This window comes from Podarcis vaucheri (assembly GCF_965113315.1).
Source record: "Podarcis vaucheri genome assembly, chromosome: 17".
Classification (NCBI taxonomy): Eukaryota; Metazoa; Chordata; class Lepidosauria; order Squamata; family Lacertidae; genus Podarcis; species Podarcis vaucheri.
The window spans coordinates 20,388,270-20,415,250 of record NC_138755.1 but is presented as its reverse complement, the minus strand read 5'-3'; the positions used below and the strand labels follow the sequence as shown (position 1 = coordinate 20,415,250).

Below are 26,981 nucleotides of genomic sequence, written 5' to 3'. Positions count from 1 at the left end.
CAGTGTACTTCGGATTTGAGACTTCCTGTTGTAACATCTATTTGTTATTTGGTTGAAATAGAAGTCCCTAAGGTACAGTGAATCATGTTTTTGGTTAGGAGTAGCATTCTGAATGATCCATTAAGTCAAAATGGCCAAATAGAATTATAGAGTTGGAAGAGACCACAAGGGCCATCGAGTCCAACCCCCTGCCAAGCAGGGGGTTGGACTCGATGGCCCTTGTGGTCTCTTCCAACTCTATAATTCTATGATTCTATGAAATACTAAGACTGGTCTGATCCCTCCTAGATAGCACATTTAGCTACAAAGAGCTTAACATTCCTGGAGCAATAATCATGCCGCAGACTGAATGGGTTTAAAGTGGCTTTAATTAACTAATTTTTAAGAATTTCTGTTATTTGAAAGACTTGACAGTAGCTCGAGGACGGCATTTGGAACAAGGAGTGTAGAGAACTCGAAACCTTTTTGCATGCATGAGTTAATGTTTTTTGCCCAAGGTCGTTTGCTGCCTTGGAATCCAACCTACCTTATTATGGACTAGTTACAAACAAAGGCTGTACCATCATTTATGCCTCCTTGCCCTTATTGGAAGAAGAAAATGCAGATATAATCACAACATTATCTTCCTAACAGCTGCAACAGCTACAGTTTCCTTTTTTAAAATAATAATAATTTTTATTAAGTTTTCCATTTAACAATCCAATCATATCACATTAATTATTCCAAATTTTACCAATACATATCATAAAGTCCAAATATTTTGCCAAATTATAATTTTTTGTTGGGAGTTCCCATGCTTCGAGTTCAGTAGGGTCCAATCATCTCATATTTCTGCTGCTTTTAGTGTTCACCAGTCTCATCTTTCAATCTTCTTCTTGTTATCCTTTTTCTTAATAGCCTCTGAGTTGTTTCCACAGGCGAATTAAAGTAAGCAATATTATGCTTCTGTGTGAACTTTGTAAGGCAACAGCTACAGTTTCCAGTATGTGCACGAAGTTGTCAAGCCATCACAAAGTGTGCCACACACGACAGATGTGACTGGGAGAGAGGTTTAATCTATTCAAGAACTTCAATGTGCATGTGGTAAATACCGTTAAGATTCCAATCAACCCACCAAGTTTTTGTTTTCTTTCTTTCTTTCTTTCTTTCTTTCTTTCTTTCTTTCTTTCTTTCTTTCTTTCAAAGGTTTTGCAGAATGGCATTTGATCAAGCAATGCTGACTAACACCTAAGAGCGCTAAAGTACAAAATACGTCAAATGAAGCTTCTACAGTAATTGCAATGATAAAACACAGAGTTTAATGCTATTAACAGCAAATGCACTCAATGTTAGCCTTCCCCTTTAAAAGCTGTAAAAATGGAAGGTGCCTGTTTGTTCGTTCAGAACAAAGGTTCCACAAGTAGCTTGGCCCGTTCTGCATTTTAATTGGACATTTCTTTAATATCAAATTCTTTCAGCGCAAAATTAACATCTTTCCATTTCCGGAAATAATCCTGCTTCCCCTTGACCACGTCGTATACTGAAAAGCTCTCGATTTTTATGATGGGTATGTCCTCAAATGCCTTGTACTTCACTGCGATGCCCCAGTCATGCTGGCATTTGGCATCGCTGCAGTATATCTTGCTTTTTTTCTCAAAGTGACCCCAGTGGACGGGTTTGCTATGAGCCCTTGTTGTATACCGGTTCCTGAAGTTCTTATCTATGACAGTGTGGTGAGCTACCTAGAAGAAAAACGTACAAGTTACATGAACATTCGGCCCAGATTTAGGACTAGTTCTACACAGGCATAGTCTGCACCTTGAGTGAAAAGCAGCAAAAACGTTTTCGTAATGTCCCCCCCAAAAAGAGAGGGGGGAAACAAAGCTCAACAACTGAATTTTACTTCTTGGAACATGGCAACCATATTTTTACGGGGTTTGCCTTTGCACAAAGGTGGGGAAATGTTTTCACCCAAAGAGCTACATTCCCTTCTGGGCAACACCCTGAGGTCCACAGGCCAGGCTGCGTAGGTTGGCAAGGCTAGAGACAAAAGTGGGCACAGCAACCAATAGTACCTTTGCAGAATAGGCTTGTGTGTATGTGTGTGTGCGCACACATACAAACACACCACTCTGTTCTCCCAAGCAGGCTGCCAAGGCCACTTCTGAGGGCCTTCTCGGTAGTGGCGCCCGCCCTGTGGAACACCCTCCCACCAGATGTCAAAGAGAAAAATAACTACCAAACTTTTAGAAGACATCTAAAGGCAGCCCTGTTTAGGGAAGCTTTTAATGTTTAATAGGTTATTGTATTTTAGTGTTTTGTTGGAAGCTGCCCAGAGTGGCTGGGGAAATCCAGCCAGATGGGCGGGGTATAAATAAATAATAATAATAAAATTATTTGGTAGTTATTTTTCTCTTTGACATCTGGTGGGAGGGCGTCCCACAGGGCAGGTGCCACTACTGAGAAGGCCCTCTGCCTGGTTCCCTGTAACTTGGCTTCTCGCAGAGAGGGAACCACCAGAAGGCCCTCGGCACTGGACTTCAGTGTATTCTATTCACCACGTTTGCCCTGCTTGAGAATCTTACTCCATGTCTCCATCTGATCACAAATATGCAGAAGCAACACCTCACTCGCAATTTAGCAATATAGATGAGCCACAGAGCCGCTGTGGTTACATTTGTCATTTGACAAAAATGGTCATCCATTTTTACAAAGGCATAGGATCCCTTTTGTTTTCCCCTCAAAGCATTTGGGCACATGAGATAAGAGCCTGCTTTTCACAGCAAGGGACCCGGGCAAAAACACACAAAGATTATATCATTTATTTGGTGCACAGAATTTCACTTGCATCCCACTACAACCGGAAGCCAAAATGGGTGCTACCCAACCAAGGCTGGGCTACAACTCCCAACATCCCTGCCTATTGGGCCAAGGCTGATGGGGACCTGGGAGTCCAAAATGTAGGAGGCCAACAGGTCACTGAAGGTGCTTCTAATATTGGATAGCTTTAGCATATTCGGGAATCTCTTTTGTAGGAAATGTGTGCTTTCTTGTACATTCTGCACAGTTTGAGCAGAAGAAACACAAGTGACGCAAAATTCACCACCCATGCCCTCATCCATAAATGACAAAATTGGTTAAAACAACAACACAAAACCCACTCCGTGAGGCATAATGCGCAAGAATTCCCACTGTAAGTTTACCTCAAGCACCCGGATATCTTCCACGTCACAGGCATGTGCTTTACACTTCCCGCACAACAATTTCCGCTTGCCTGTCTCCAGCTTGGGCTGAGGCTCTTTCTTCTTGGAATCTTGAATTTTCTTTTGTATCTTCTGCAAGTTGCTTATCTAAGGGGAAAGGAGTGGTTAGAACAGAGGGCAAGAGATAACCACTTCTCTGGGGAGCTCCTGGAGGCTGATGATTATTGCGGAGGGCAGAACACTTCAATGTAGGGAATGACGCAACGAAGGGCCATTGGGCAGAGCATGATTTACCCTATTTTTCTGTGTATAATCTATTTTGGGGACCTGGAATTAAGAAAATTGTTGTTGAGTTTTTGGGGGGGAGAATTGTCCATTGTTGTTGAGCTTTTTTTGGGGGGGGGATTGCCAAAAACCACTCACACAACTGAACAGCGCTTCCTATCACACATGATGCAGAAGCCACCAATCGTCTGACAGCCCACCAACAGCAGCCCGCCCAATTGCTGCAGCAGCAGCCAATCAACAAAAGCGCTTGACGCAGCCATGGATAGTGGGTAGTGTAGTGGGTAGTCGCTTACAATCTCCTGCTCATGGCAGCAACCAATCCCCCGTTCCCCCTATGCACAATCCGTGTATAAGACTACCCCAGTTTTTATACATTATTTTAACATACAAAACCCTCATCTTACACACAGAAAAGTACGGTACATCCTGACTCTCCCAAGGTGGATCTCCAGGCCAAGTTGGAAATGTCTCCTGCCTAAAACCTTGGAGAGGTAATATATCAATATAGTCTCCCAAACTGGTGTGATATATTGGGATGTTGAAAACCAGACTATCGCCTAGGCCTACCGTAGAGACACTGCCCATCAGTGTGGCCAGAACTGTGCTAAATGGGCCAATAGTTCTGACTCCGCAAATGGAAGCTTTTAAAAGACATTCAAAATTTAGGCAGGCCTTTGCAGTGGCGGAGGAAGGGGGTGCGGTGGGGGTGGGCCACCCTGGGTGTCACCACTGAGGGGGGTGAGAAAATGCCAAGCGGCACTCACTGCGGGGCCTGCAGTACGCCTGAGCCACGTGTCTCTCCTGGGAGAAACACAGTGGCTTGAGCGCGCGTAAGCTTCACATTGCCCAAACGGTCTGCTCACCGCCTCCCCACAAGCTGTAGGGCAGCTGAGTGGGAGGAGGCAGGCAGACTCCTTGGAGGCCCCGCGGAGTGTCCTGCCCTGGCTCACCCCTCCCCAGGGGCGGCTGGCCCCGCCCCTGGGCGCAGGGCATGTGCGCTGCCCCAGGCGCCCAATCGGCTTGCTCCGCCGCTGATCCTTTGTGCTTGCCTTCTCCATAGCTGTCAACTTTTCCCTTTTATTGAGAGGAATCCTATGCAGAATAAGGGAATTTCCCTTAAAAAAAGGAAAACGTTGACAACTATGGCCCTTCTCCCAGGTACTCTGCTTCTGAGCTCCAGAACTCACTCATGGGGCCAACAATAGGTTTATTTGTTGTTGTTGTTTGAAAGCAAAGTATGAAAATGGAGTCACCTTCTGCGCAAATGTCTCCTCATCCCACTTCTGCACTTTCTCGATGGCTTGGTTCATCATCTCTTCTTTTAAGATGTTATATTTCTCGTTCTCCTCCTGTTCTTTTTTGCTTGTCACAAGGATGCACTTGCTATCTTTGGCTCTTCCGCGTCCTGAAGGCGGCACAGAACAAACAGGTTTAGAAACCACAGAGCGAGGAAAGGTGGAGGGACACCCACTGCCATACTCACTTTGAGGGGGAAGAAGGGCAGGAAAGCCCAGGCATGAGAGTGAGCATGACATGCCCTGGGATAGCTCAGTTGGTAGAGCAAGGTGAACTTGCTCTCTCCAAGTGCCCCACTATCCCCCACCCTCCAGGTTGCCTCCAGCAAACATTCCCAAACATTTCATGGGGCCAGTGGAGGTTTAGCCCAGAATGTTTAACTTGCTAGATTACCAGATGCTTGCATTTACAAAGTGATCACATTGCACTCTGAACTTGCTTCTCTTTCTTCCCACCTCTTCCTTTTGTGTCATGCCTATTAAGACTGTAATCTAATCTGGCAGAGACTAGGGCTGGGCAATATATCGTCCACAACTAGTTTGATGTCCATTTCGTGATATCAGTTTCATTATTTTTGACCTGGCAATATATCACGAATTATGATGTGTGTGTGTCTGCTATGCTATGAATGCACAAATCATGATGTGGGAAAAACCCTGAAGCTTCACATAGCTCCATCCTTATTGCAGACACCATGATATATCGGTATATTGTGATGTTTAGCTGGTGATATAGAATGATGCTGAAAACCAGATGTTGAAACCCAGCCCAAGTAGAGACTTAATTTTGCTGGCTTCTGTAGTACCAGATGTTGGTGATTGCTAGGAGTTGGGGTCCAGCCTTTCCAGAGGGCACCACATTGGCTAAAAGGTAAAGATAAAGGTACCCCTGACCATTAGGTCCAGTCATGGACAACTCTGGGGTTGCGGTGTTCATCTCACTCTATAGGCCAAGGGAGCCGGCATTTGTCCACAGACAGCTTCCGGGTCGTGTGGCCAGCACGACTAAGCCACTTCTGGCAAACCAGAGCAGCACACGGAAACGCCGTTTACCTTCCCGCCGGAGCGGCACCTATTTATCTACTTGCACTGGTGTGCTTTTGAGCTACTAGGTGGGCAGAAGCTGGGACCGAGCAATGGGAGCTCACCCCGTCATGGGGATTCGAACCGCTGACCTTCCGATCGGCAATCCCAGAGGCTCAGTGATTTAGACCACAGCGCCCCCCTCGTCCCCCGCATTAACTACCTCTGCTCTAAACACTTTAAGAACGTAATAACTATTAAGCAAATCAGAAACAAAACCATGGCCAGGATCAATAAGCTCATTTTTTGTTCCATGATGGAGGCAATGTCTACAAACAGACTCTTGAAACACCTGCTTTCCAGGCTTGCATAACCTGCTACGAATTGTGCAGCCGCACAATTGGCAGTATAAGCTCACCCTCGGTTGGAACACCATCCATGGCCTATGGACCATGGAATAATTACACCACCTACCTCGGACTTGTATCATTTTGATGACGTTGCCCGTATATTCATACAGAAGAACAAGGTTGCACTGAGCAATATCTATCCCTTCATCGGCAACAGATGTAGCTATGAGCATCTTGCTGTCCCCATCGGTTTTGAAGGAGTCCAAGACACCTTTTTGATTCGGGAGTGTCATACCTTTAAAAAAAAAAGTTGACCAAGAAAAATAAAAATTATCCACAGAATGAAAGCTATTAACACAGGCATTGCCCTTAACAAAGGCATTGCTATTCACCATTCTCAATAGTGTGGTGTTCTGAATTGGCATTGTCTCAACGAAGTTAGTAAAAGACAAAGTTCCCTTACCTGTTTGCTGATTCCTTTTTCCACGGCCCATCAATACATCTGGCTTCAGGTGTTGAAGTTGAGGGTTCTCTTCTATCCAGTTCTTCAATGCCTGTAAAATTTATTGGTCTCAGAATTTCTTTCCACCCAGTCTTTGATTCAACTGAGCTTTAGGCCACACTCCCACATATATCTACACAAACAGATGCTCAACATTTTGGGGCAGATATTCTGTAAGGAATCCGCAGCGTTCTTTTCAACTCACTAACCAGTCACTATCTTAAAAAAATTCAGAGCACTGAATACGTAGGACAGGAAAAACTCTCCTAGGATTGAAATGAAGTTATGCTTTGAAGCATATACCTTCTGGATGGTTTGAGAAGGTCCTCTCCAACAGGTCCTCTCTTGGTGACACTGCATGAAAGCCAGTGTCATTGACACACTTGGTACACATCATGCTGAACCACAATTCAGTGTGATGCTCACAAATGGGAAAGAGCCTAGCTAAGTTCATATTCTTCCCTCTCTCCTCCTGTGGCACAGGCAGGAGTCCAGAAACTTCTGTTTCAACTTTTGGCTAACCGTGGTTTGCTAACCATGGTTTGTTTGTGTGGATGACATAGCAAACCATGGTTTGCTAACCACGGTTTGCTATGCCATCCAAACAAACATGTCAGCTGTTGTTTGTTTCAAATAACCCACCTACAAACCATAATTTCTTAAGATGGGTTTGTTTAACCAGCCCTACAGACAGCATAGAAAGCTATGCGTATTCAAAACTTCCAAGTTTCCAAACTGCTCCTCCCAGACACACAGGAAGGGGAGACCTTCTAGTCCTGCTCATTCATGTCACATTGGATTGGCACTCATTCATCCTTTCAAACAGAGAGAAGCCAAAACTTCACTCCTAACCTTGCCATTTTACTCTTGATGAAACGAGACAGCAGAACAAAATTATTTTTGGATGGTGTGTTTTACATTGACATGTCACGATTATTTTACTGCATAGCTAATTTATTTTTAAAAACAACTTACTGGCTAGGAAGCCAATGTTATTGATTCATATTTCAGCCCAAGCACAACAGAATAAATAGACAAGATATTTTCAATTGCCCCATTAGGGCTATTAAGACAGGTTCTCTTACAGCTACTAGTGCCCTTGTCTTCACAAAGAGAATAGTCCGTGTCTGCGGGTTGAGGCGGTATTCTTCTTCCAGAATAAAAGTGACCCTTTCCAATTTGGGGTTTTCATTGGATTCATCCTGAGCATCTTTACACAGCTCTGGCAATTTAGCTGCAGAGAAAAAAGTTTTATCTCCATGTGTGTGTGATATATGAGAGATCATACCCCCCCCCGCCCCCGAAGAAAAAGGCAGAATCTAGTACACAAGACCATCACTAGTTTCTTTCACTTCTCTATAATACTTGCTTGTAAAAAAACCCGGGCTAGCTGAAGCAGTGCCGAATTTACGTATAAGATAACAAACTATAGCTTAGGGACCCACTCTCTTGGGGGGCCCAAAAAAATTAAAGGGGAAAAAACTGGATGTACTTTGATAAAATACATATTTTGTTATGTGCAACTGGCTTTAGATACCTATTAGGTTCATAAATTACCATATAGGATATATTCAACACAAAAAAAGAGTGACAATTTGTGGTTGACAAAGGACAGCTGGACATATAAAGGGCCCCAGTACTTTCAGTAGCTTAGGGCCTCATCAAACCTAAATCCTGCCCTGAGCTGAAGCAACTTACAATTTTTTCTGTATTTCACCCAAAAACATCAGGCAGGACCCATGAGATGATCTTGTTTTATCATCTCAGCAACCTTTTAAGAGTTTCATCAGCAAAGGATTGAGGCAGCTTGGCTACTTCCTGTTTCTTTTTCACTTCTTGTGGCGCTGTGGTCTAAACCACTGAGCCTCTTGGGCTTGCTGATCAGAAGGTCAGCGGTTCGAATCTGTGGTGGTGAGCTCCCATTGCTCTGTCGAGGTCCTGCCAACCTAGCAGTTCGAAAGCACACCAGTGCAAGTAGATAGATACCGCTGCGGTGGGAAGGTAAATGGTGTTTCCGTTTGCTCTGGTTTCCGTCACGGTGTCCCGTTGCACCAGAAGCAGTTTAGTCCTGCTGGCCACATGATCCGGAAAGCTGTCTGTGGACAAATGCCAGCTCCCTTGGCACCGCACCCCATAGTCGCCTTTGACGGGAATTAACTGTCCAGGGGTCCCTTACCTTTACCTTACCTTACCTATACAAGATTAGTGAGAACTTGCTCCTTGTTTCCAACTTATACTTCAAATGCATTTACTTGGCTACTACACCTCAACCAAGAAAGGAGGTATTACCAGTGCCATTTTTCTAGAAAAAGAGGTGCTGGAACTCACCTCATGAACGCCTCCCTCATTCTCTTAGAATGGCAATGGCGCCCAACTGAGAGGTGCTGGGTGAAAAAAAAGCCCTGGGTATTCCTTTGAAGTACCTTCAAAATCCAAAGTCAGCTTCTCCTCTATTTCATCAAAGCCTCCACTTCGGATATTCTTAAAGAACTCCTTCAGGTAAGCGAGTGCATCTTGAGTACGTGCATCTTCGTTGATAATGAGGGCATCGTTGTATTTCTGGATGCAAAGGAAAATTCAAACGCTTTTGAAATCAATAATTCAACTTAGGGGTGAAAACAGAGGCGGGGGGAGATTTTTCAGACTGAGGGCAGCAAGCTCCCTTCTGGACAATCTTCAACGACACAACTTCCAGTGGTGCGGAAGGCAAGGAAAGTAAATGTAGGTTTTGCCCGCAAGGCTAATTGAGGTGCCAGAGGCTGTGGTTAAAATAAGGAGTGGTAAGATGGACTCAGGCAAACAACGTTCTAGGTTGAAAACGGCCACAACTTAAAAGCTTCTGGGAAATGATATATAATGAGATGAAAAAAATGTTGTAATATACATTTATTTTTTTAAAAAAGCATTTTTACTGGGCATTGTAGGAAGTGATATAAATAGAAAAGAATGTAAGCTGTTTTTATATGCAACGATGGCAGCAAGAATATTATTGGCACAAAAATGGAAGCAAGAGGAATTACTGAGGAAAGAAGAATGGAGGATGAAATTAATGGACTATGCAGTACTAGATAAACTAATAGGAAGGGTTCGAAATCTGCGGGACCAGAAATTCACAGAAGACTGGTGTAAATTTACAGACTATTTGAAAAGTAATTGTGATGATCAGACTACGTTCGTAGGTTTGCAAGAAGTTTTGTGAGGTGAATTATTGGAACTATTGCAAAAATGGATAAAGGGGAGGATGGTTAGTTAAGATAATTAAGGGCAATATGAATTTAAGAAATGCATAAGAAGTGGTTAAAACGGTGGATCATCAGAGGTGCTGATGGAAGTCCCCCCAAAAAAAGATTGTATGTGGTGAAGTTTTGTGGTATGTATTAGAATTTGTATGTTAAAATTAAAAAAAAATTAAAAAAGAAAGAAAGAAAATGGCCACAACTTTATTGATTACAGATGTAAGTGGAACTTTGGCTCAGGCATTGGGTGTATGTCTGTTTCAGCCTCCTGCCAGAGGGCTGAAACCATGTGAGGGTCATTTCGTGGATTTTGGCCTACCCAAGATGATGATCTACAGGGGTGACCATCCCAAGGCCACCACTGGCCAATCTGCTCTGTGCCGAGATCTCCAACACAGCCGGCTTAAATGCATCGCTGCCCAGTTGGACATGAAAGACAACGCCCGGCCAACCAGCGAAGCACTGACCAGTCATAAGGGTCTCTGATTGGTGGGCAATCCTGCCTAGTAGACCAACTGGCCGGGGAAATTCCCAGATACCCAAGCGGCAACGTGAGCTCTGAACGCCCCGGGATGGCGGCTAGGAGCGAGGGGGGTCACAACCGTCGCCCACCTGGGAAAGGGTGAGCAGCCATTTTTACACACACTTCGACATCTCCCTCTATCCTCTGTCCAGAGAAGCAAGACACATTCATTAGAGTTCAAGGAAGCTAAAAGAAATCTTGAACATTTATTATCTGGGCTAGTCAAGAACATTTTAGTGGTACCCTTCAACCACACAGCAGAAGCGTCTAGTAAGGTTTCTTTGGGTTGGCATGACACAAAATGGCGGCCAAGCCAGGCCCGCTTTAAACCCCTCTCACCTAAAGTAGCTTGCGGATGCAAACTCACCACATGAACTTGGTAATTTTCTCCAATAGAAAACACTGCCTGAATTGTATGTGTGGTAAGACAGTGAAGAGTAATAACTCACTGAGTGGAAAGAGTTGCCACAGAACGACAAAATGGCTCCCAAGGAGACGAATATGTGATCTTGGTTCAAGACCACTGAGTGTAGAAGTCCATCATTGACTATTGTAACATCAATCCAAACCAGACAGGCTAAACCCAAATCCCTCTGTTCATTCCTGGACTCAGAGCAGAGGGGAAATGGCTGGCTTTCTGAGGAAAGAGTGGCTACTCACCCGAAGGTGCTCTGTGTAAATAAAAAGAGCCTTGCAAACCCGGCTTTCTTCCTCTTTGTCTGGCAGCTGCAACACTCGGCATTTCTTCTGCACATCAACGATCCATTGCTCATATTTCTGGGTTCCAAAACACCGACTTTTAATGTGAGACAAAGCATCTGACGGGGTGAGGGGAGGGAAAAACAGGTATGCCGTTGCCAAACTCAATAAAAAGATATCCATGTAAATGAGGCACGGGGAAAATACACAACGTACCTTCAAAGCATGACTTCCCCAAAGAATCCTGGGAACTGTAGTTTGTTAAGGGTGATTGAAATTGTGGCTCTGTGGGTGGTAAACTCCAGTTCCCAGGATTCTTTGGGTGAACACATTTGCTTTTAAATGCATGTTGTGTGTTTGTAACCCTAGGTATGGAATTCACTTTCTAAACAGGAACTATATAGTGAAATTAATCCATTAAGTCTCAGTGCTCTTGCGGTGTGTGAATCTTTAGATAAGATATAGATATATAGATATAGATAAGATATAGATATAAATTGGGGGGCGGGCACTCTGGTGTTGCTAACACCGTGGTTTGATTTCACCCCAGAGGCACAAATAGATAGATGTGTATGCATGTATTTAACTGTTTTAAGAGTTTAACTTTTTCTATGTTATTTGTTGCTGCCTTGATTCCCGGTCTTGGGAAAAGGCGGGATGTAAATATAATAATAATCATCTTCTGTGTGCATTGCTTTGAGATGGTAACACAATAAGAAGAAGTGACATAATCATTATAACTAAGCTGGGAAAACAGTGACTACCTCAAAGACATTACATAAATGTCCCAAAGACATATAGATGTAGCTGAGGAATGACATCCCTAATCCTGCTCCAGGCCCTTACCTATAGCATAGAGTTTTCTTGCTAGGCTCTCAGTTGCAGACATCATGTCTGCAATAATGGTGACAAAGCGGTTTTGGGGACGTTTCTTCACGAGGCAAGTCACTGCAGTAAAGAAGAACCAACATTAGCAATATGTTATTACCTGGAACCTGAGATCATCCATTCATCATTACTTGGGTCCTCAGCCAAACAGAAAATGTGTTCTTTCAAAAATGGGGAGGACTTTCTCTTACACCAACATGCAATCTCAATTTGCCTTTGTGGCTAGAAAGCATCGCCCGGCTCCCGCAATGCATGTAGAGAAGCCATAATTGACAGGTACTTTCCCATGTCCAACTGGCAGACTGGAGAAACAAGTGCATCAATGATGACATGGTAGATTAGACCACAATCCTATTATCACAAGTAAAAATGGCATTAGCTTAGGGTTGCCATATTTCAAAAAGTTTCCATTGAGCTTTTTTGGGGGGGAGGGGCAAAGTTGTGTCTTCCCCCCAAAAATATGTTTCCCCCTTTTTTAGGGAAATTGACAAAAAATCATTGGCACTACAGGGAACCAGGCAGAGGGCCTTCTCAGCAGTGGTGCCCACCTTGCCAAGGGGCTAAATAACTATACAGCTTTTAGAATACACTTGAAAGCAGACCTATATCAGGAAGCTTTTAATGTTTGATGTTTTATTATGTTTTCATGTGTGTTTGAAGCTCGCCACAGCGGCTGGGGTAATAATAACAGTGCAATCCTAACCAGTTATCTCTCTCTTGGACTACTGCAATGCGCTCTACGTGGGGCTACCTTTGAAGGTGACCTGGAAACTACAACTAATCCAGAATGCGGCAGCTAGACTGGGGACTGGGAGCAGCCACTGAGACCACATAACACCGGTCTTCAAAGACCTACATTGGCTCCCAGCACATTTCCTAGCACAATTCAAAGTGTTGGTGTTGACCTTTAAAGCCCTAAACGGCCTCGGCCCAGTATACCTGAAGGAGCGTCTCCACCCCCATCGTACTGCCCAGACACTGAGGTCAGCGCCGAGGGCCTTCTGGTGGTTCCCTTACTGCGAGAAGCCAAGTTACAGGGAACTAGGCAGAGGGCCTTCTCGGTAGTGGTGCCTGCCCTGTGGAACGCTCTCCCACTAGATGTCAGAGAGAAGAACAACTTGACTTTTAGAAGGCATCTGAAGGCAGCCCTATTTAGGGAAGCTTTTAATGTTTAACAGACTACTGTATTTTAATACTTTGTTGGAAGCTGCTCAGAGTGGCTGGGGAAACCCAGCCAGATGGGCAGGGTATAAATAATAAATTATTATTATTATTATTATTATTATTATTATTATTATTATTACTACTACTACTACTACTACTATTACTACCAGGGCTGGAGCTAGACACATTAAAAAAAAAAGTTTCAGGAGAGCTCACAATGGGAAATCACGTTGCTGAAGGATATACCTCTACTGCGTCATCTGGTGTCACAGCGTTATAACGCATTTAAAACACTTTTAAAGAAACTATTGTAGCTGAGTCCCAGGTCTACTCCAAAGTAGGTCCTATTGAATTCACTGGGGCTCCCAGGTAAGGGGGATTAGGATTGCAACTTTGGCTGAAGGTATGAAGAGAGCAGAGCCATTTAGGAAGGCACCACGCCATGATGTCTGCAGGCTGTGATCTATAATCCCACTGTTCCTTGTGTTCTACAGTGTTGCCCACCACACTTGAGCCTCTACCAGTGCCATTAATGTAAAAGAGCAGTGGGGTGGCAAGGGTCTATACCACAACTTGTAAAACCCCTCCAGTCTTGCTCAGGTCTAATCTCCTTTACCGTGTAAGTAGATCTCCCTGGGCGTCTTCTTCTAATGGGCATGGGTGGAAGCTACATTCCTTCAAAAAGACAGCAGCTAAGATGTGTACTAACATTTTTGGGGCTTGTAGACAACTTCCTCCAGGTCCTTTATGTTTTCTCTGACCGTCGATATAACTTCGGCATTCAGCATGGCACAGATCTTGCAAATGTATTCCACCGTCTCACCCAGGCTCTTGGCACTGCCAACTCCAAGGGAGGCCGTCAGTCCTACAATCTGAGCACATGTTGCATTTGATTTATTTGCACACCTGCAACTGTGGAAACTGTGGCAAGTTCAGTCCCTATAAACTGCATGTCTTGTTTATACATACGAGCAACCTTGGTTTAAGGAGCCATTTGGCACCTAGCTTATGTATCTGAGACAAAACTGGGTGAGGCGGTTAATGCAGATTTTACCTTTGCACACTAGGCTAGCTTCTACACCCACCCACCCACCCTTTCATCTAGGCAAGCGAGAGACACTGTCAAAGGACAAGGTGACATTTCAAGGAAGCAGAAACACTCAAGGAAGGTGTGAGGTAATTCTATGGAAAGGTATGGTCTGAGGAGAGTCTCTGTGACCAGACAGAGAAGCTGAAGGGCAGCGTTTGACCCCGGGCCTGACCTATAAAAGCAGTTGGGTGATATATTGTGGGTGATATATTGTCCAAAACCGGTTTGAAATCCATAGCGTGATATCGGTTTCATGAATTTTGACCTGGCAATATATTGCAAATCATGGTGTGTGTGGGGGTGTTATGCAAAAATCTACCTATTTATCTACTTGCACTTTGATGTGCTTTCGAACTGCTAGGTTGGCAGGAGCAGGAACCGAGCAACGGGAGCTCACCCTGTCGCGGGGATTTGAACCGCCGACCTTCTGATCGGCAAGTCCTAGGCTCTGTGGTTTAACCCACAGGGCCACCCGCGTCCCTTAATGCCTCAACATAGTTCCATCCTTATTTCAGACCCCGTGATATAGTGGTATATCGCAATGTTTAGCTGGTGATATATCGTGATGTTGAAAACATCTATCTATCGTCCAGCCCTAGTTTTGACTTCACCCATCCTGACTTTCCCTGGCAGACGGATGTAATTCTTCTGAGCTTCTAATAGTTGACCCATGAAAAAGCTCTGAGCTTTTTTGGTTGTTTTGGCCTGCGTTCCCAAACCTTCTCCATGACCGAACCATGTCTCACCTGAGGTAGCGGTGTTGCGGCTTGCTCAAATTTAAGATCTAAGTACTTGGACATCAACACACTGTAAGGGTGATTCCCGGTCGTGTTGTGGCACTCGTCGAAAATCATCAGCGTGAACGACGAGAGGGAAGCTTGCTCTCCATAGTTGAGGCAATTCACGAGAATCTGAGGCGTCATGATGGTGATATCGTTCGCCTCGATAACCATATCCGAAGGGGCACCCACTGCGCTTTCCCCACACAGGCCTGCAACACTGAATCTGGAAGCGAGAGTGGGAGACAGACGCCGTTGATAACACTAGGAGCTCACCTTGGGCACTCAGCGTGTCTGAAGACACATGAGAAGGTGTTAAAAAATACCACCGTGTGAAAGATCTACGTGCCCAAGTCCCCACTCCACCTTTTGCTTTATCGTTTCGTAATTTGGCACCCCCAGGAGAAATTTGCAAGGGGAAAGATGTATGGAAAATCAAAAGGTGGCCGGTATTTAATTAATAATTAATTAATTTTTTTATTAATTAAGGACTAGGGCCCTTCAGGATTTAATCTCCTTCCGTTGGGCCTGTAAGACATAGCTATTCTGCCTAGCCTTTAATTTGATCTTTTATTTCCCTTCTCTTCCCTCCCCTTTTATGAAGATTAACTGCTCTGAGACCCCACAGCTAATTCTCCCCTGGCCTCCTCGCTGGCCCAAGTAGGATCAATTCAGCTAGCTAGCCCTAGGGATTATCTAATTGATTTTTGAATTTTATTGTTATTCATGTTTTTATACTGTACTTTATGCTGCTTTTATAATTAAGTGTTTTAAAGTGTTTTAAATATGTTGTTAGCCGCCCTGAGCCCGGTTTTTGAACCGGGAAGGGTGGGGTATAAATAAAATTTTATTATTGTTGTTGTTGTTGTTATTATTATTAAATATATACTGTCTGCACCTGCTCATCCAACACAAGGAGACTCATTCTGGTCAAAGAACGGCTGAACCAGGCCACAATTCACCATTGGCAAATACTAGAAGAACGAAGGCTTGAGGAGGGGCAGCTGGCAGTTTACACTTGGCCTCTTCACAGTGGCACGGCTGCTGCTCACCAGGAGTGAGGGGGAGGGGAAGGCATCAGGAACCATCGCCCTGGGCGCAATTTCTGAAGGGCACAACTGGGCCGCTAGACTGGAGGTGGCTCCCTTTTCCGGCCCGGCAACCCGTGGCTCCTGAGCACCCGGGTGGGCTGCGAGTGGAGAGCGAGCAGTTGGCCTGTCCCTTCCCTCCTGGGGCAGAGCCCCCTCTCGCCGCCCACCCTCCTTTGGCACCACACGCTTCTCGCACCACAGCTGGCACCGCTGTGGTGTGTGCTGGGTCACTGGTGCCCTGGGGCTGCCACAGAGCCCCTTGCATGGGAGCAGGCAGCCGCAAGCATGGTGGCATGCCGTCAAACAAGGAAGCAGGCCCATGAGCCTTGGTGGCCTGTCCCTTTTGTGCCTTGCCCCGGGCACTGGCAACTGAGGCTACGCCACTGGTACCGGTGAAAGCGCCAGGAAGTGGTGGCAATGCCACTGCCAAGAGGCCAAGCAGATACCACTCCCTCTCCCAAGCCACTCCTGGGTGTGAGCATTTGACTGCTCTGAAGGGCTTTGATTGAAGATTTTTTTTAAAGCATTAAATCCACCTGAACAACAGCTTTTGGTTTGGTCCGATACTCCGTATATTAAAACACCTGCTGGATTTTCTCTCACGTGTTTTGCCGGAACCGGTGCATTCTGTCCTTTTGACATCTACCATTTAAATGGACCCGATCCTTCAGAGGAGCTTTACAGAGCAGGCAGACAGGCCACATGGAAGGGCCAGCAAGGAAGCTGGGAATCACAGGCAGTTCCATGCGGTGGCTTCCGCCGCTGGTGACTGCCTGTACTTCTTCTTGGTCATCTGCAGTGATAGCAGATGGTCCGATTGAGAAGCTCTGTGCCCCTCTCTCAGCTGCAGGGCTTGGGGACCAGTAGCCTTCAACCCTTGCTATACAGGAGGATTCCTGGCTTCGCATGATGTTTTGACAGACGCTGGACCAAGCAGCTGAATGACAATGTCAACCCTAGGTAGCAGAGCCCAGTTAAACTGTGGATTGGTTCCCCCGTGCATGACCAGGCACTGCAGATCTGACACAGAGATAAAACTCTTCCTTGCAATGAAGGTAGGAAGACATCTGGTGGTGGAGGAGATAGGGCACCCATTTCTCGGGAAAGATTAGGAAGCATCTATCTATATAGAAAAACCCTTTCTTTCCCAATCGTTTGGGTTCAAGAAGGCTCAATGACTACATAGGTGGACTTAAGGTCGTACTTTCCCTTGAAATATTCCTCAAAGACTTTCTTCTGTTGTTCATATACTGGGACTTTAGTCGTGAGGAAGACCACTTTCCCCTTCCGTCCAGGAGGCATGTTGCGGAGGTGATGGTCACATATCATAATAGACACAAAAGTCTTCCCAGAACCTATGAAGACAGAATGCAGAAGACAGGGCTGGTTGGATAGATTTGCAAAGCAAAAGCGCCTCACTGCTCCTGGAATGAACCAAAATGGCCTTACACCTTTCTGCAACTTCCATACCACCTGCCTAAGAGATGACTGTATTGTATGTACCAACAGAGGACCTGATCCCCTGGCTCAGAGTTTGGACTACGAGAGGGCAAGTCTCTAATTTCAGCTCCTACCCCAGACATATCCAGATATGTACATTTCCAGTACATTTCCGAGCACAATTCAAAGTGTTGGTGCTGACCTTTGAAGCTCTAAATGGCTTTGGCCCCAAGGTGCAGTCATCCATCGTCTCCCGAGACAGATGCCAGCCAACCAGTATTTTTTGTAAGCTGCTTAAACATCTTAATGATTGTATACTGCTCAAATTCCCTCCATTAAATAAATAAGAAGCAACACAGTCATGAACTTGCAACTTCAGTTCCCCAGCTAGAACATGGGGATAATTTGAGCCTTTTAAGGCTATTGTAATAATGCCGTTCCCACCATTTTTGGGTGGGTGGGATAAATTTGCCACACCCCTCCTCCCCGGGAAGAAGAGGAGAGGTGGTATCTCCCCAGGGGGAAATGTTATGGCCCAATGGGCGATTTCGCTCAATGGGGAGAAGTGGTGACCAGCTATTTAAGCTTGCTCTGCCCCCCACTCTCCCCTCTTCTTTGTTTGGCACCTCCCCCCGCCCTTTTGTGGTGTGGGCCTACAGGCTAGTCATCTGTTTTCCAAGGGCAGAATAGGAATTTTTTGGGGGGATACTCTAATGGACCGGGGTCTTCTTTCCCCACGCCTATTCCATACTGTAGGGTGATGTTTGTTGGAGTGCTGCTCCTTCAATTTGGCTAGTGGGCATGTGGTCCGGGCAGGTGAGAAGATTTCAGAAATAATGGAACACTTACCTGAGGCAGCATTGGGTTGTGTGCATCCCTTAGTCACACAGAGTTTCTATGCCAGATGAAATTACCCCCATCTATTAATGAACACCTGCCCGGACTTTAGTTGATCCAGTTACACAGATTGACTCTGACTAGTTTATCAGTTCAAGTTATTATATTTAATGGGACGCGGGTGGCGCTGTGGTCTAAACCACAGAGCCTAGGGCTTGCCGATCAGAAGGTCAGCAGTTCGAATCCCTGTGACAGGGGTGAGCTCCTGTTGCTCAGTCCCAGCTCCTGCCCACCTAGGAGTTCAAAAGCACGTCAAAGTGCAAGTAGATAAATAGGTACTGCTCCGGCGGGAGGGTAAATGGCGTTTTTGTGCACTGCTCTAGTTTGGCAGAAGTGGCTTAGTCATGCTGGCCACATGACCTGGAAGCTGTCTGGCGACAAACACGGCTCCCGCGGCCTATAGAGCAAGATGAGCGCGTAACCCCAGAGTCGTCCGCGACTGGACCTAACGGTCAGGGGTACCTTTATTATATTTAAGAAATATAACCTACTTGTCCGCATTTGGTTGTCTTGACTCTTCTTCCTGGTGTGTTGGCAACAACTGTGATGTTTGTGAAGCAATCTGAAGATGTGAAATGTGTTGCAATCCAAATGCTGGCTATTACCATTTAATAAACTTACCAGTAGGGGCACAGATGATGGTATGCTTGCCACTGAGAGCAGGCCGGGCAAGTTCAGTCTGGTAACTCCTGGCCTCCTTTGGAACATAAACGGATCGGGGGCAAGGACCTAGGAACACAAGCAAGGGAGAAGCACTTTGGGAAAAGGCACTTCTTAAAACTTACATGTTATCTATTTAAGTAACGATACAAACCTTGAACTTACAAGTGCTAAAGCAACACTCAGCCATGGCCCTCCATCCCAATATTATTTTCAGGCCTGCGCCTCTACTTTTTAAGTCTATATGATGTTTATATACAATCGTTTATATACAGCTGTTTAAAGGCTGTAATAAAAGGGGTGATGATACAATGGGCTAAAGATTTTGGATATAATATTCAGTTAGAATGTTGGGAAAGGCTGTGGAATGAAGGTATTAATTTTACTGCATGCGGTGCACTTAAAGAAAATGTGATGAAAATGATGTATAGATGGTATTTAACACCATCAAAACTTGCTAAAATGTACAGGACAAGATCTAACGAGTGCTGGAAATGTAAAGAAAAGGAAGATATCTGTCAGAGCTGCTCTCAGATCCTAGCTCACAGAGGATCACGCTAGCCAGCGTTCACTTTATAAAAGTCTTTATTGAGTTACAGTTTCCATTTCCAAGCTGCTGCGTGCAGCTCTACGTCTTATAAGCTAGACCGGCGAAGCTCCGTCTGAGTCTCCGCCCCTTGTACACCAACTTAATACCCTAGCCTTACTCCACCTTTTCCGCCTGACCGTTCTCCTCTGGGTCTCTCTGCCCCCCGTGGTCTCTTCCTTCCTGGACTCTTCTGACGCTGATCCCCCGGACCCTCCTGTCTCCTTGCGTCGGGCTTTAGGACCTGGCTCCCTTTCCGGGCTGCTCACTGCGCCGCCTTCCGGTGCATTTGAACTTGGCGTGCGCGCCCAACCTTCCACTTTCCGCTTGACCGTTTCTTCGCTCTCCGATGGAGGTGTGGCCACTCCTGACTCATGCCCTCCCCCCTGCTGCGAGCTGCCAGAGCTCGATACCTGGCGCCTTTCCTCCCCACTGTGCTCTGTTGGTGACGCTGGCCCCGATTTCCAACTGCTGCCCTCTGAACCCTCTCTGGACCCTTCTTCCTGGGGTGTCCCCCTAAGCTCCCCCCTTGCTCTGGCCACTGGCGCTCCTTTCTGTGAATCTTCTGATTCACTGGACAGGCTCGGAGATCTCGGGTCGTCATCGTCACTCATCTTTTCTTCGGACTCCTCCCCCTCGCTCTCTGTTTCCTCCCTTGCCCTCGCCTCTGCTCCTGAACCCCTGACAGTATCCTTTACCATATGTGGTGGACTTGTAAAGAGGTAAAAGCTTACAGGGAAATGATATATAATGAGTCAAAGAAAATGTTTAAAAACACTTTTGTTAAAAAATCAGAAGCCTTTTTACTGGGTATAGTAGGTGAAGAGATACCCCCCCTCCAAAAAAAACCCTGATCATGTAACAGCGGCAAGAACCCTTCTCGCCCAAAAATGGAATCAAAAGAAGTACCAACAAAGAAAGTGGCAGATGAAAATGATGGACTTTGCAGAACTGGCGAAACTGATGGGAATATCCAAAACCAGCACGATCAAGTGTTCCAAAAAGACTGGAGTAAATTTACACAATATTTTAAAAAAAATTGTAAGTGATTAACAACACTAGTAGGGTTATCCAAAAACTTTTAATGAGAATTTTTTTACCTTTCTACATTTATTTAAATATAGGATGCAGATTCCTATACGGATGCTAACACAGTTTTCAGATGGTCTTACCCAACGACGAGGAACCCGGACTCGCGCTCATATTGTCCGATTCGGCTTCTTCAGAAAACTGTATATTGATATCAACAGCACAGGCTCCCTCGTCTTCGTCTCTCATTTCCACACAGGTGTTATCGACACTACCTGAACATGGGGTAAAAGAAAAGGCATCGAACATTCGCACCATGGTTGTTTTGGTGGCGACAGCGCCAGGCTTTCAAAATGTGCAAAGAAGTCTTGAACTGGGGTGGGGTGGGGTGAGCTGGCATAGACATCCTCACCTCAACATGCATGTGGGTCAACTCCCCATTTTGAGAAGGCCTGGAAAAGGGCTAAAGCTGGCCCAACGACCACTTGCCCGGTTACCTTCATTCAAATTCCACAGTTCGCTTTGGTCGTAAAATTCAGCCTGCTCCAACGCCAGTTGGAAGGTCTTGGGCCAGTTTTCCTTATCCGACCTACAGAGGCATTCTACAAGCTTCCTCATACCAGCTGCATTCCCTTCATTCCTTTTAACCTGCAAGACAAGTCCAAATTATTAGCATGAGAGAACAAATACACCGTATTTTTCCTCTATAAGATGCACCCGACCATAAGACGCACCTAGTTTTAGAGCAGTGTTCCCCAACCTTGGGCCTCCAGCTGTTTTTGGACTACAATTCCCATCATCCTTGACCGCTGGTCTTGCTAGCGAGGGATGATGGGAGTTGTAGTCCAAAAACAGCGGGAGGCCCAAGGTTGGGGAACACTGTTTTAGAGAACAAGAAAAAAAAATTCTTTCCCTCTCTGCGCAGCGCCTCTCCAGCAAAGCGGGAGGAGAAATGGAAGGGGCTCCGTTTCTCCTCCCGCTTCACTGAAGGGGCGCTGTGCAGAGAGGGAAAGCTGCGCAGTGCCTCTCCAGCTATCTGTTCCGGAGCTCTGGTTGGATCCTGAGGTTTTCGCAACCGGAGGTGCCTGTTCTGCGCATGGCACACTAGAGCACATCTGCGCATGCTGCGAAACCCACAAAAATACTTCCGGGTTTGCTGCATGCGTATCCTAAAGGAAACATAATCAGAGGTGCGCCTAAGTAGAGGTACCACTGCAATACCTGTCGAATTTCTTCGAACTCCTCATGTATGAGGCAATCCTTCAGGTAGAGTAGTATCTGAGCCGGATCAATTTCCCTCAAAGAGGGCAGAATTCGATTCAGCAACTTCCTGTGAACTTCCAGCTTCTCAATCTTCTCAAAATCCCAATTTTCAATGGCTTCACAGAGGCCAGTATAACCTTTAGAAACAAGAGGGGGAGGAAATGTATAGCTTCAGATAAAACTTGCAAGAAAAAGTGTGACTCCACCAAACAACAACTTCTTTCCTTTGTCAGGAATAAAGCATTCAAGACACTTGGGACTGAGAAGCAAATATAACATCTTAAGTGCGTTTTCAGTGCATTATACAAATGTGACACTAGATGGCAATGGTGAGCTAGTGGCAAATTCAATATATATTTTAAAACTTTTTTTTTTAATTAAAAAAAACCATTTTCACAGTGTTTTTAAAATATATGTCTGGCTTCAGCCTTGGTTCCATGCTCGCTCGCAACCACTGGGCAATGGCTAGATTCTCTTTTGAGAGAGATCCCCTTATTTTTGCCACATGTACCGCAAAACAAGGAAAAGAAAAGGGGAGAGACAATGTTGCCTGTGTGCTTGTAAAATAGGCCATCTCCAAAAGCACACTGCAGCTACCGTGTGACCGCCAAGTCCTGCATCTAGCTGAAGCTAAGGTCAGCTAGAAGTGAGGATTTCACAGAGGAGCCCAACTGACCAGGAGAACATAGCCTGGCCTGCTCTCATGCAGAAATCACCCTTGGCAGCTGCAAGAAAGTTCTTTGAAAGTAGTAGGTAGACACAGGAAGGACCCAGGGCTGGATTTGGTTTGATGAGGCCCCAAGCTACTGAAGGTAATGGGGGCCCTTTATATGTCCAGCTGTCCTTTGTCAACAACAAACTGTCACTGTTATTGTGTGTTGAATATATGCTATATAGTATTTATGGACCTAATAGGTATCTAAAGCCATTTGCATATAACAAAATATGTATTTTATTTGTCATAAAATACAGATTTTATGTAGGCACCCTATATATAGAAAGGAGCAAACCAGCGATATTTTAGGGAGCAGGATAGCAGGCGGGGCCCATTACTTACTGTATTTTTTGCCCTATAGGACGCACTTTTTACCCTCCAAAAATGAAGGGGAAATGTGTGTGCGTCCTATGGGGCGAATGTAGGCTTTCGCTGAAGGCTGGAGAGCGAGAGGGGTCGGTGCGCACTGACCCCTCTTGCTCTCCAGGCTTCAGGAAGCTATCCGCAAGCCTTGGGAGCCCGCGGGAGTTCCCGCCGGGCTCCCCCGGCTTGCAGAGAGCTGCCTGCATCCCGAAGCCTGGGGTGCGCTGAGCTCAGCGCGCCCCAGGCTTCGCGCAGCTCTGCACAAGCCATGGGAGCCCGGCGCGACCGCGCAGGGCTCCCACGACTTGCGGATAGCAGCCTGTTCTGGGGGCTGGGGCCGGGGGAAGCTCGGGCTTCCCCCGCCCCAGCCTGGGGGGGGGAAATAATTTTTTTCTTTATTCCCCCCCCTAAAACTATGTGCGCCCTATGGGCTGGTGCGCCCTATGGGGCAAAAAATACAGTACATCATAGGAGCCTACACAACACAAAACACTGTTGCTGCATGTAGGCTTTAATTTATTTGTTTTTTATCTTATATTTTGGAAATGTACATCCAGTTTTTTTCTTTTAATTTTTTTGGGGGCCCCCAAGAGAGTGGGGCCCTAAGCTATAGCTTGTTTAGCTTATATGTAAATCCGGCACTGCTAGGATCCCATGAGGAGAGGTCTCTTTCAGCTCATTATCAGAGTTTGGTATTGTTATAACGAGGCTATTATTGGATTGTTGCACTTGAAAACTAATAAGAATTATAATATAAAAAAAGAAACAAACCACCATTTTGCTAAAGCAATGTTGGGTACAGAAAGGCTAATAATTTTAACAGATGTATCTCACACAATCAAGCAACTTGAAATTTTTACAACACACTCAAACCTGCTGTATTCAACGCGTTCAAGAATCCACGGAACCATCCCTCTTCCGTGAGATTTACAATCGAGTCAAGAAATAAACCCGCAGCAGTGGTGGGCTTCTCCTTATGACTTTGGATTTTCTCCACAGTCTCTGGAATGAAGTCAGAAGACAGCCGTCAGTGACTCTTGCAGTAAATATCTTATCTCAAGTAGAAGAAGAAAAAAAAGGAAAGGCAGTGCTACTTCATTTCAGAAGCTTCTCAAGGATCAAAGAGTTACCACATCTCTAAAAGCAAGCGGAAGAATGAAATCAGTTGGTAGAGGATAAGGCTCTTAATCTGAGGGTCCAGCTCCGAGGGCCTTCTGGTGGTTCCCTCACTATGAGAAGTGAAGCTACAGGGAACCAGGCAGAGGGCCTTCTTGGTGGTGGCGCCCGCCCTGTGGAACACCCTCCCAGCAGATGTCAAGGAAATAAATAAGTATCTGACTTTTAGAAGACATTTGAAGGCAGCCCTCTATAGGCAAGCTTTTTAATGTGCAATGTTTTATTATGTTTTTAAATATGTTGGAAGCTGCCCAGAGTGGCTGGAACAACACGGTCAGATGGGCAGGGTACAAATAAAATTATCACTATCTCTTTTTTCTCTTTTAATTCTTTTCCCTCTCCTTCTTTATCTATCTCCCTCCCTTTTCTTTTATTTCCCTTTTCTGCCTCTGGATTAATGTTCCAGTTTGGACCAAAAAAAAGGGGGGGAGAGATATAACATGACAATAATTTTTGTATTTATCTTTATAAACTCTAATTAAAAAAATAAATAAGTAAAAGCTAGCTAGTGGCCCCCAACAAATCCTGCGGCAATGAGTTTCTCTAGCAACCAATTAGTATGCTCCCTTGATACCTTTTTAAAACCTTCTTTGAGGTTTTAAAATCAGGAGAAAATAATAATAATAATAATAATAATAATAATAATAATAATAATAATATACACTTAATTTGAAGGTGCCTTCTCTTCCTGGCCCAAGTCCAACAGACCAGCATCCATGCACTACAATGGCATCTGGGCTTACAGCCATTTGCAAGGACGCTGGGCTATCAGCAACTATTTCGAAACTCTTTAAAAACACCACTACCCAAGCCAGATTTCCTCGCTGTCAGATTTGGGCTGGGTGTTCATCAGTATGCGGATGATACCCAACTCTGCCTCTCTTTCAAATCAGAACCAGTGAAGGCAGTGAAGGTCCTGTGTGAGTGTCTGGAGGTTGTTGGAGGATGGATGGCGGCTAATGGATTGAGGTTTAATCTTGACAAGACATAAGTAATGTTTTTGGGGGGCAGGAGGCGGGCAGGTGTGGAGGACTCCCTGGTCCTGAATGGGGTAATTGTGCCCCTGAAGGACCAGGTGCGCAGCCTGGGAGTCATTCTGGACTCACAGTTGTCCATGGAGGCACAGGTCAATTCTGTGCCCAGGGCAGCTGTTTGCCAGCTCCATCTGGTACGCAGGCTGAGACCCTACCTGCCTGCGCACTGTCTCGCCAGAGTGGTGCATGCTCTAGTTATTTCTTGCTTGAACTACTGCAATGCGCTCTATGTGGGGCTACCTTTGAAGGTGACCCGGAAACTACAACTAATCCAGAATGCGGCAGCTAGACTGGTGACTGGGAGCGGCCGCCGAGACCACCTAACACCAGTCTTGAAAGACCTACATTGGCTCCCAGTACGTTTACGAGCACAATTCAAAGTGTTGGTGCTGACCTTTAAAGCCCTAAATGGCCTCAGTCCAGTATACCTGAAGGAACGTTTCCACCCCCATCGTTCTGCCCGGACACTGAGGTCCAGCGCTGAGGGCCTTCTGGTGGTTCCCTCCCTGCGAGAAGCCAAGTTACAGGGAACCAGGCAGAGGGCCTTCTCGGTGGTGGCATCTGCCCTGTGGAACGCCCTTCCACCAGATGTCAAAGAGAAAAACAACTACCAGACTTTTAGAAGACATCTGAAGGCAGCACTGTTTAGGGAAGCTTTTAATATTTAATAGACTATTGTATTTAATAGACTTGCCCAGAGCCGCTGGGGAAACCCAGCTACATGGGCGGGGTATAAATAACATATTATTAATTATTATTATACCATTGCCGCTTCCTGCTCTCCAGTAAGTGCATCGGGAAAGGCAGGCAAAGAAGGCATTTTGCAAGTGACTCACCATCGCTGAGCCAATCCTTCATGTAGCTCACGACATAGGCAGGCTTCAGCGTCTCCACGATATAATGCCGATAGCAGAGCAGACTCCGTTTCTCCTCTTTGCTCATGCCGATCTCTCTCCAGCCCTTTTCGCAACCTCCTTTCCTCCTCCACCAGCGCGACTCGCGCAAACTAAATACTGCAAAACAAAAAAGGCTGCGTAAAGTTGCAAGTCCCGGAGGCAACCGGCAGAACGCGATCCCTTCTTCCCCGACTGGTCGGGGCACAGTCCCGCATCCCCGCCCTTTATAGAGGGGGGCGTTCCTGCATTTCCTCGAAGTCAGCTGACGGGCCGAGGAAGGACAGGGAAGCCCCGCCGGCAAAAAGCACGAATCGAAAGTGACGAATTGGAAACCGAAAGTTGGGATGCGGTTGGTCCGTGTGGGCGGCGGCGGGGGCAGGGAAGGAGGCATCCAAGAACGGGGTGCACTCTGCGTTTCCAAAAGGGGTTCCTCTCTCCCCGAATTACAATCACACCTGGCAAATGTCCTTTGAAGAGCAGCTATTTTTGGGGGGGCGGGCGGGCGGGATATGTTCGTATCTAGGATTTTTGTTAGGGGGGCATCCTCAAAGGTTGTTTTTTGGGGTGATCATGGGGACACAAATAGGACATGGGGGGAGAGACAGTCTTCTGCTGATGGGAGGGGGGCAGAACCTCAATTGAATATTTTAAATGATATTTTGAGCATTTGGGGGAGACGGCTGCGCTGTTGAACAACAACTGTCAGAATCCTCTTGCTTGTCGCTTGAAGACATTGATTTGAGCCCCAGCCTCAGGAGCAGGAGAAAACAAGCTTGTTCTCTTCATAGGCTACCTGCTGGAAGTATTCAGCC

The 26,981-nt window shown here is 45.8% G+C and overlaps 1 protein-coding gene across 1 annotated transcript; it reads right to left on the bottom strand.

Annotated features, from left to right (window-relative positions):
- Positions 1-350: 350 nt before the first annotated feature.
- On the bottom strand, positions 351-26,420 carry RIGI (RNA sensor RIG-I). Its single transcript, XM_082204640.1, has 18 exons — positions 26,110-26,420; positions 23,937-24,065; positions 21,944-22,122; positions 21,220-21,370; positions 20,866-20,997; positions 19,069-19,176; positions 17,315-17,465; positions 14,987-15,245; positions 13,860-14,022; positions 11,945-12,046; positions 11,060-11,217; positions 9,064-9,199; positions 7,726-7,874; positions 6,602-6,692; positions 6,263-6,433; positions 4,724-4,875; positions 3,183-3,329; positions 351-1,721 (listed from the first exon to the last, which is right to left on the bottom strand). The coding sequence occupies exons 1-18, from the start codon at positions 26,213-26,215 to the stop codon at positions 1,422-1,424; spliced, it is 2,784 nt and encodes a 927-aa protein (XP_082060766.1). The 5' UTR covers positions 26,216-26,420; the 3' UTR covers positions 351-1,421.
- Between the last annotated feature and the right edge of the window lie 561 nt (positions 26,421-26,981).

Bases quoted from the DNA above. Each gene is read 5' to 3' on its own strand.
- RIGI (XM_082204640.1), bottom strand. From the start codon at position 26,215: ATGAGCAAAGAGGAGAAACGGAGTCTGCTCTGCTATCGGCATTATATC. The intron at 21,371-21,943 runs GTATTGCAGTGG...CTTGTCTTGCAG, and splicing joins AGTTCGAAGAAATTCGACAG to GTTAAAAGGAATGAAGGGAA. The intron at 12,047-13,859 runs GTTAGTACACAT...TCTTTACTGCAG, and splicing joins TGTCTACAAGCCCCAAAAAT to TGACTTGCCTCGTGAAGAAA.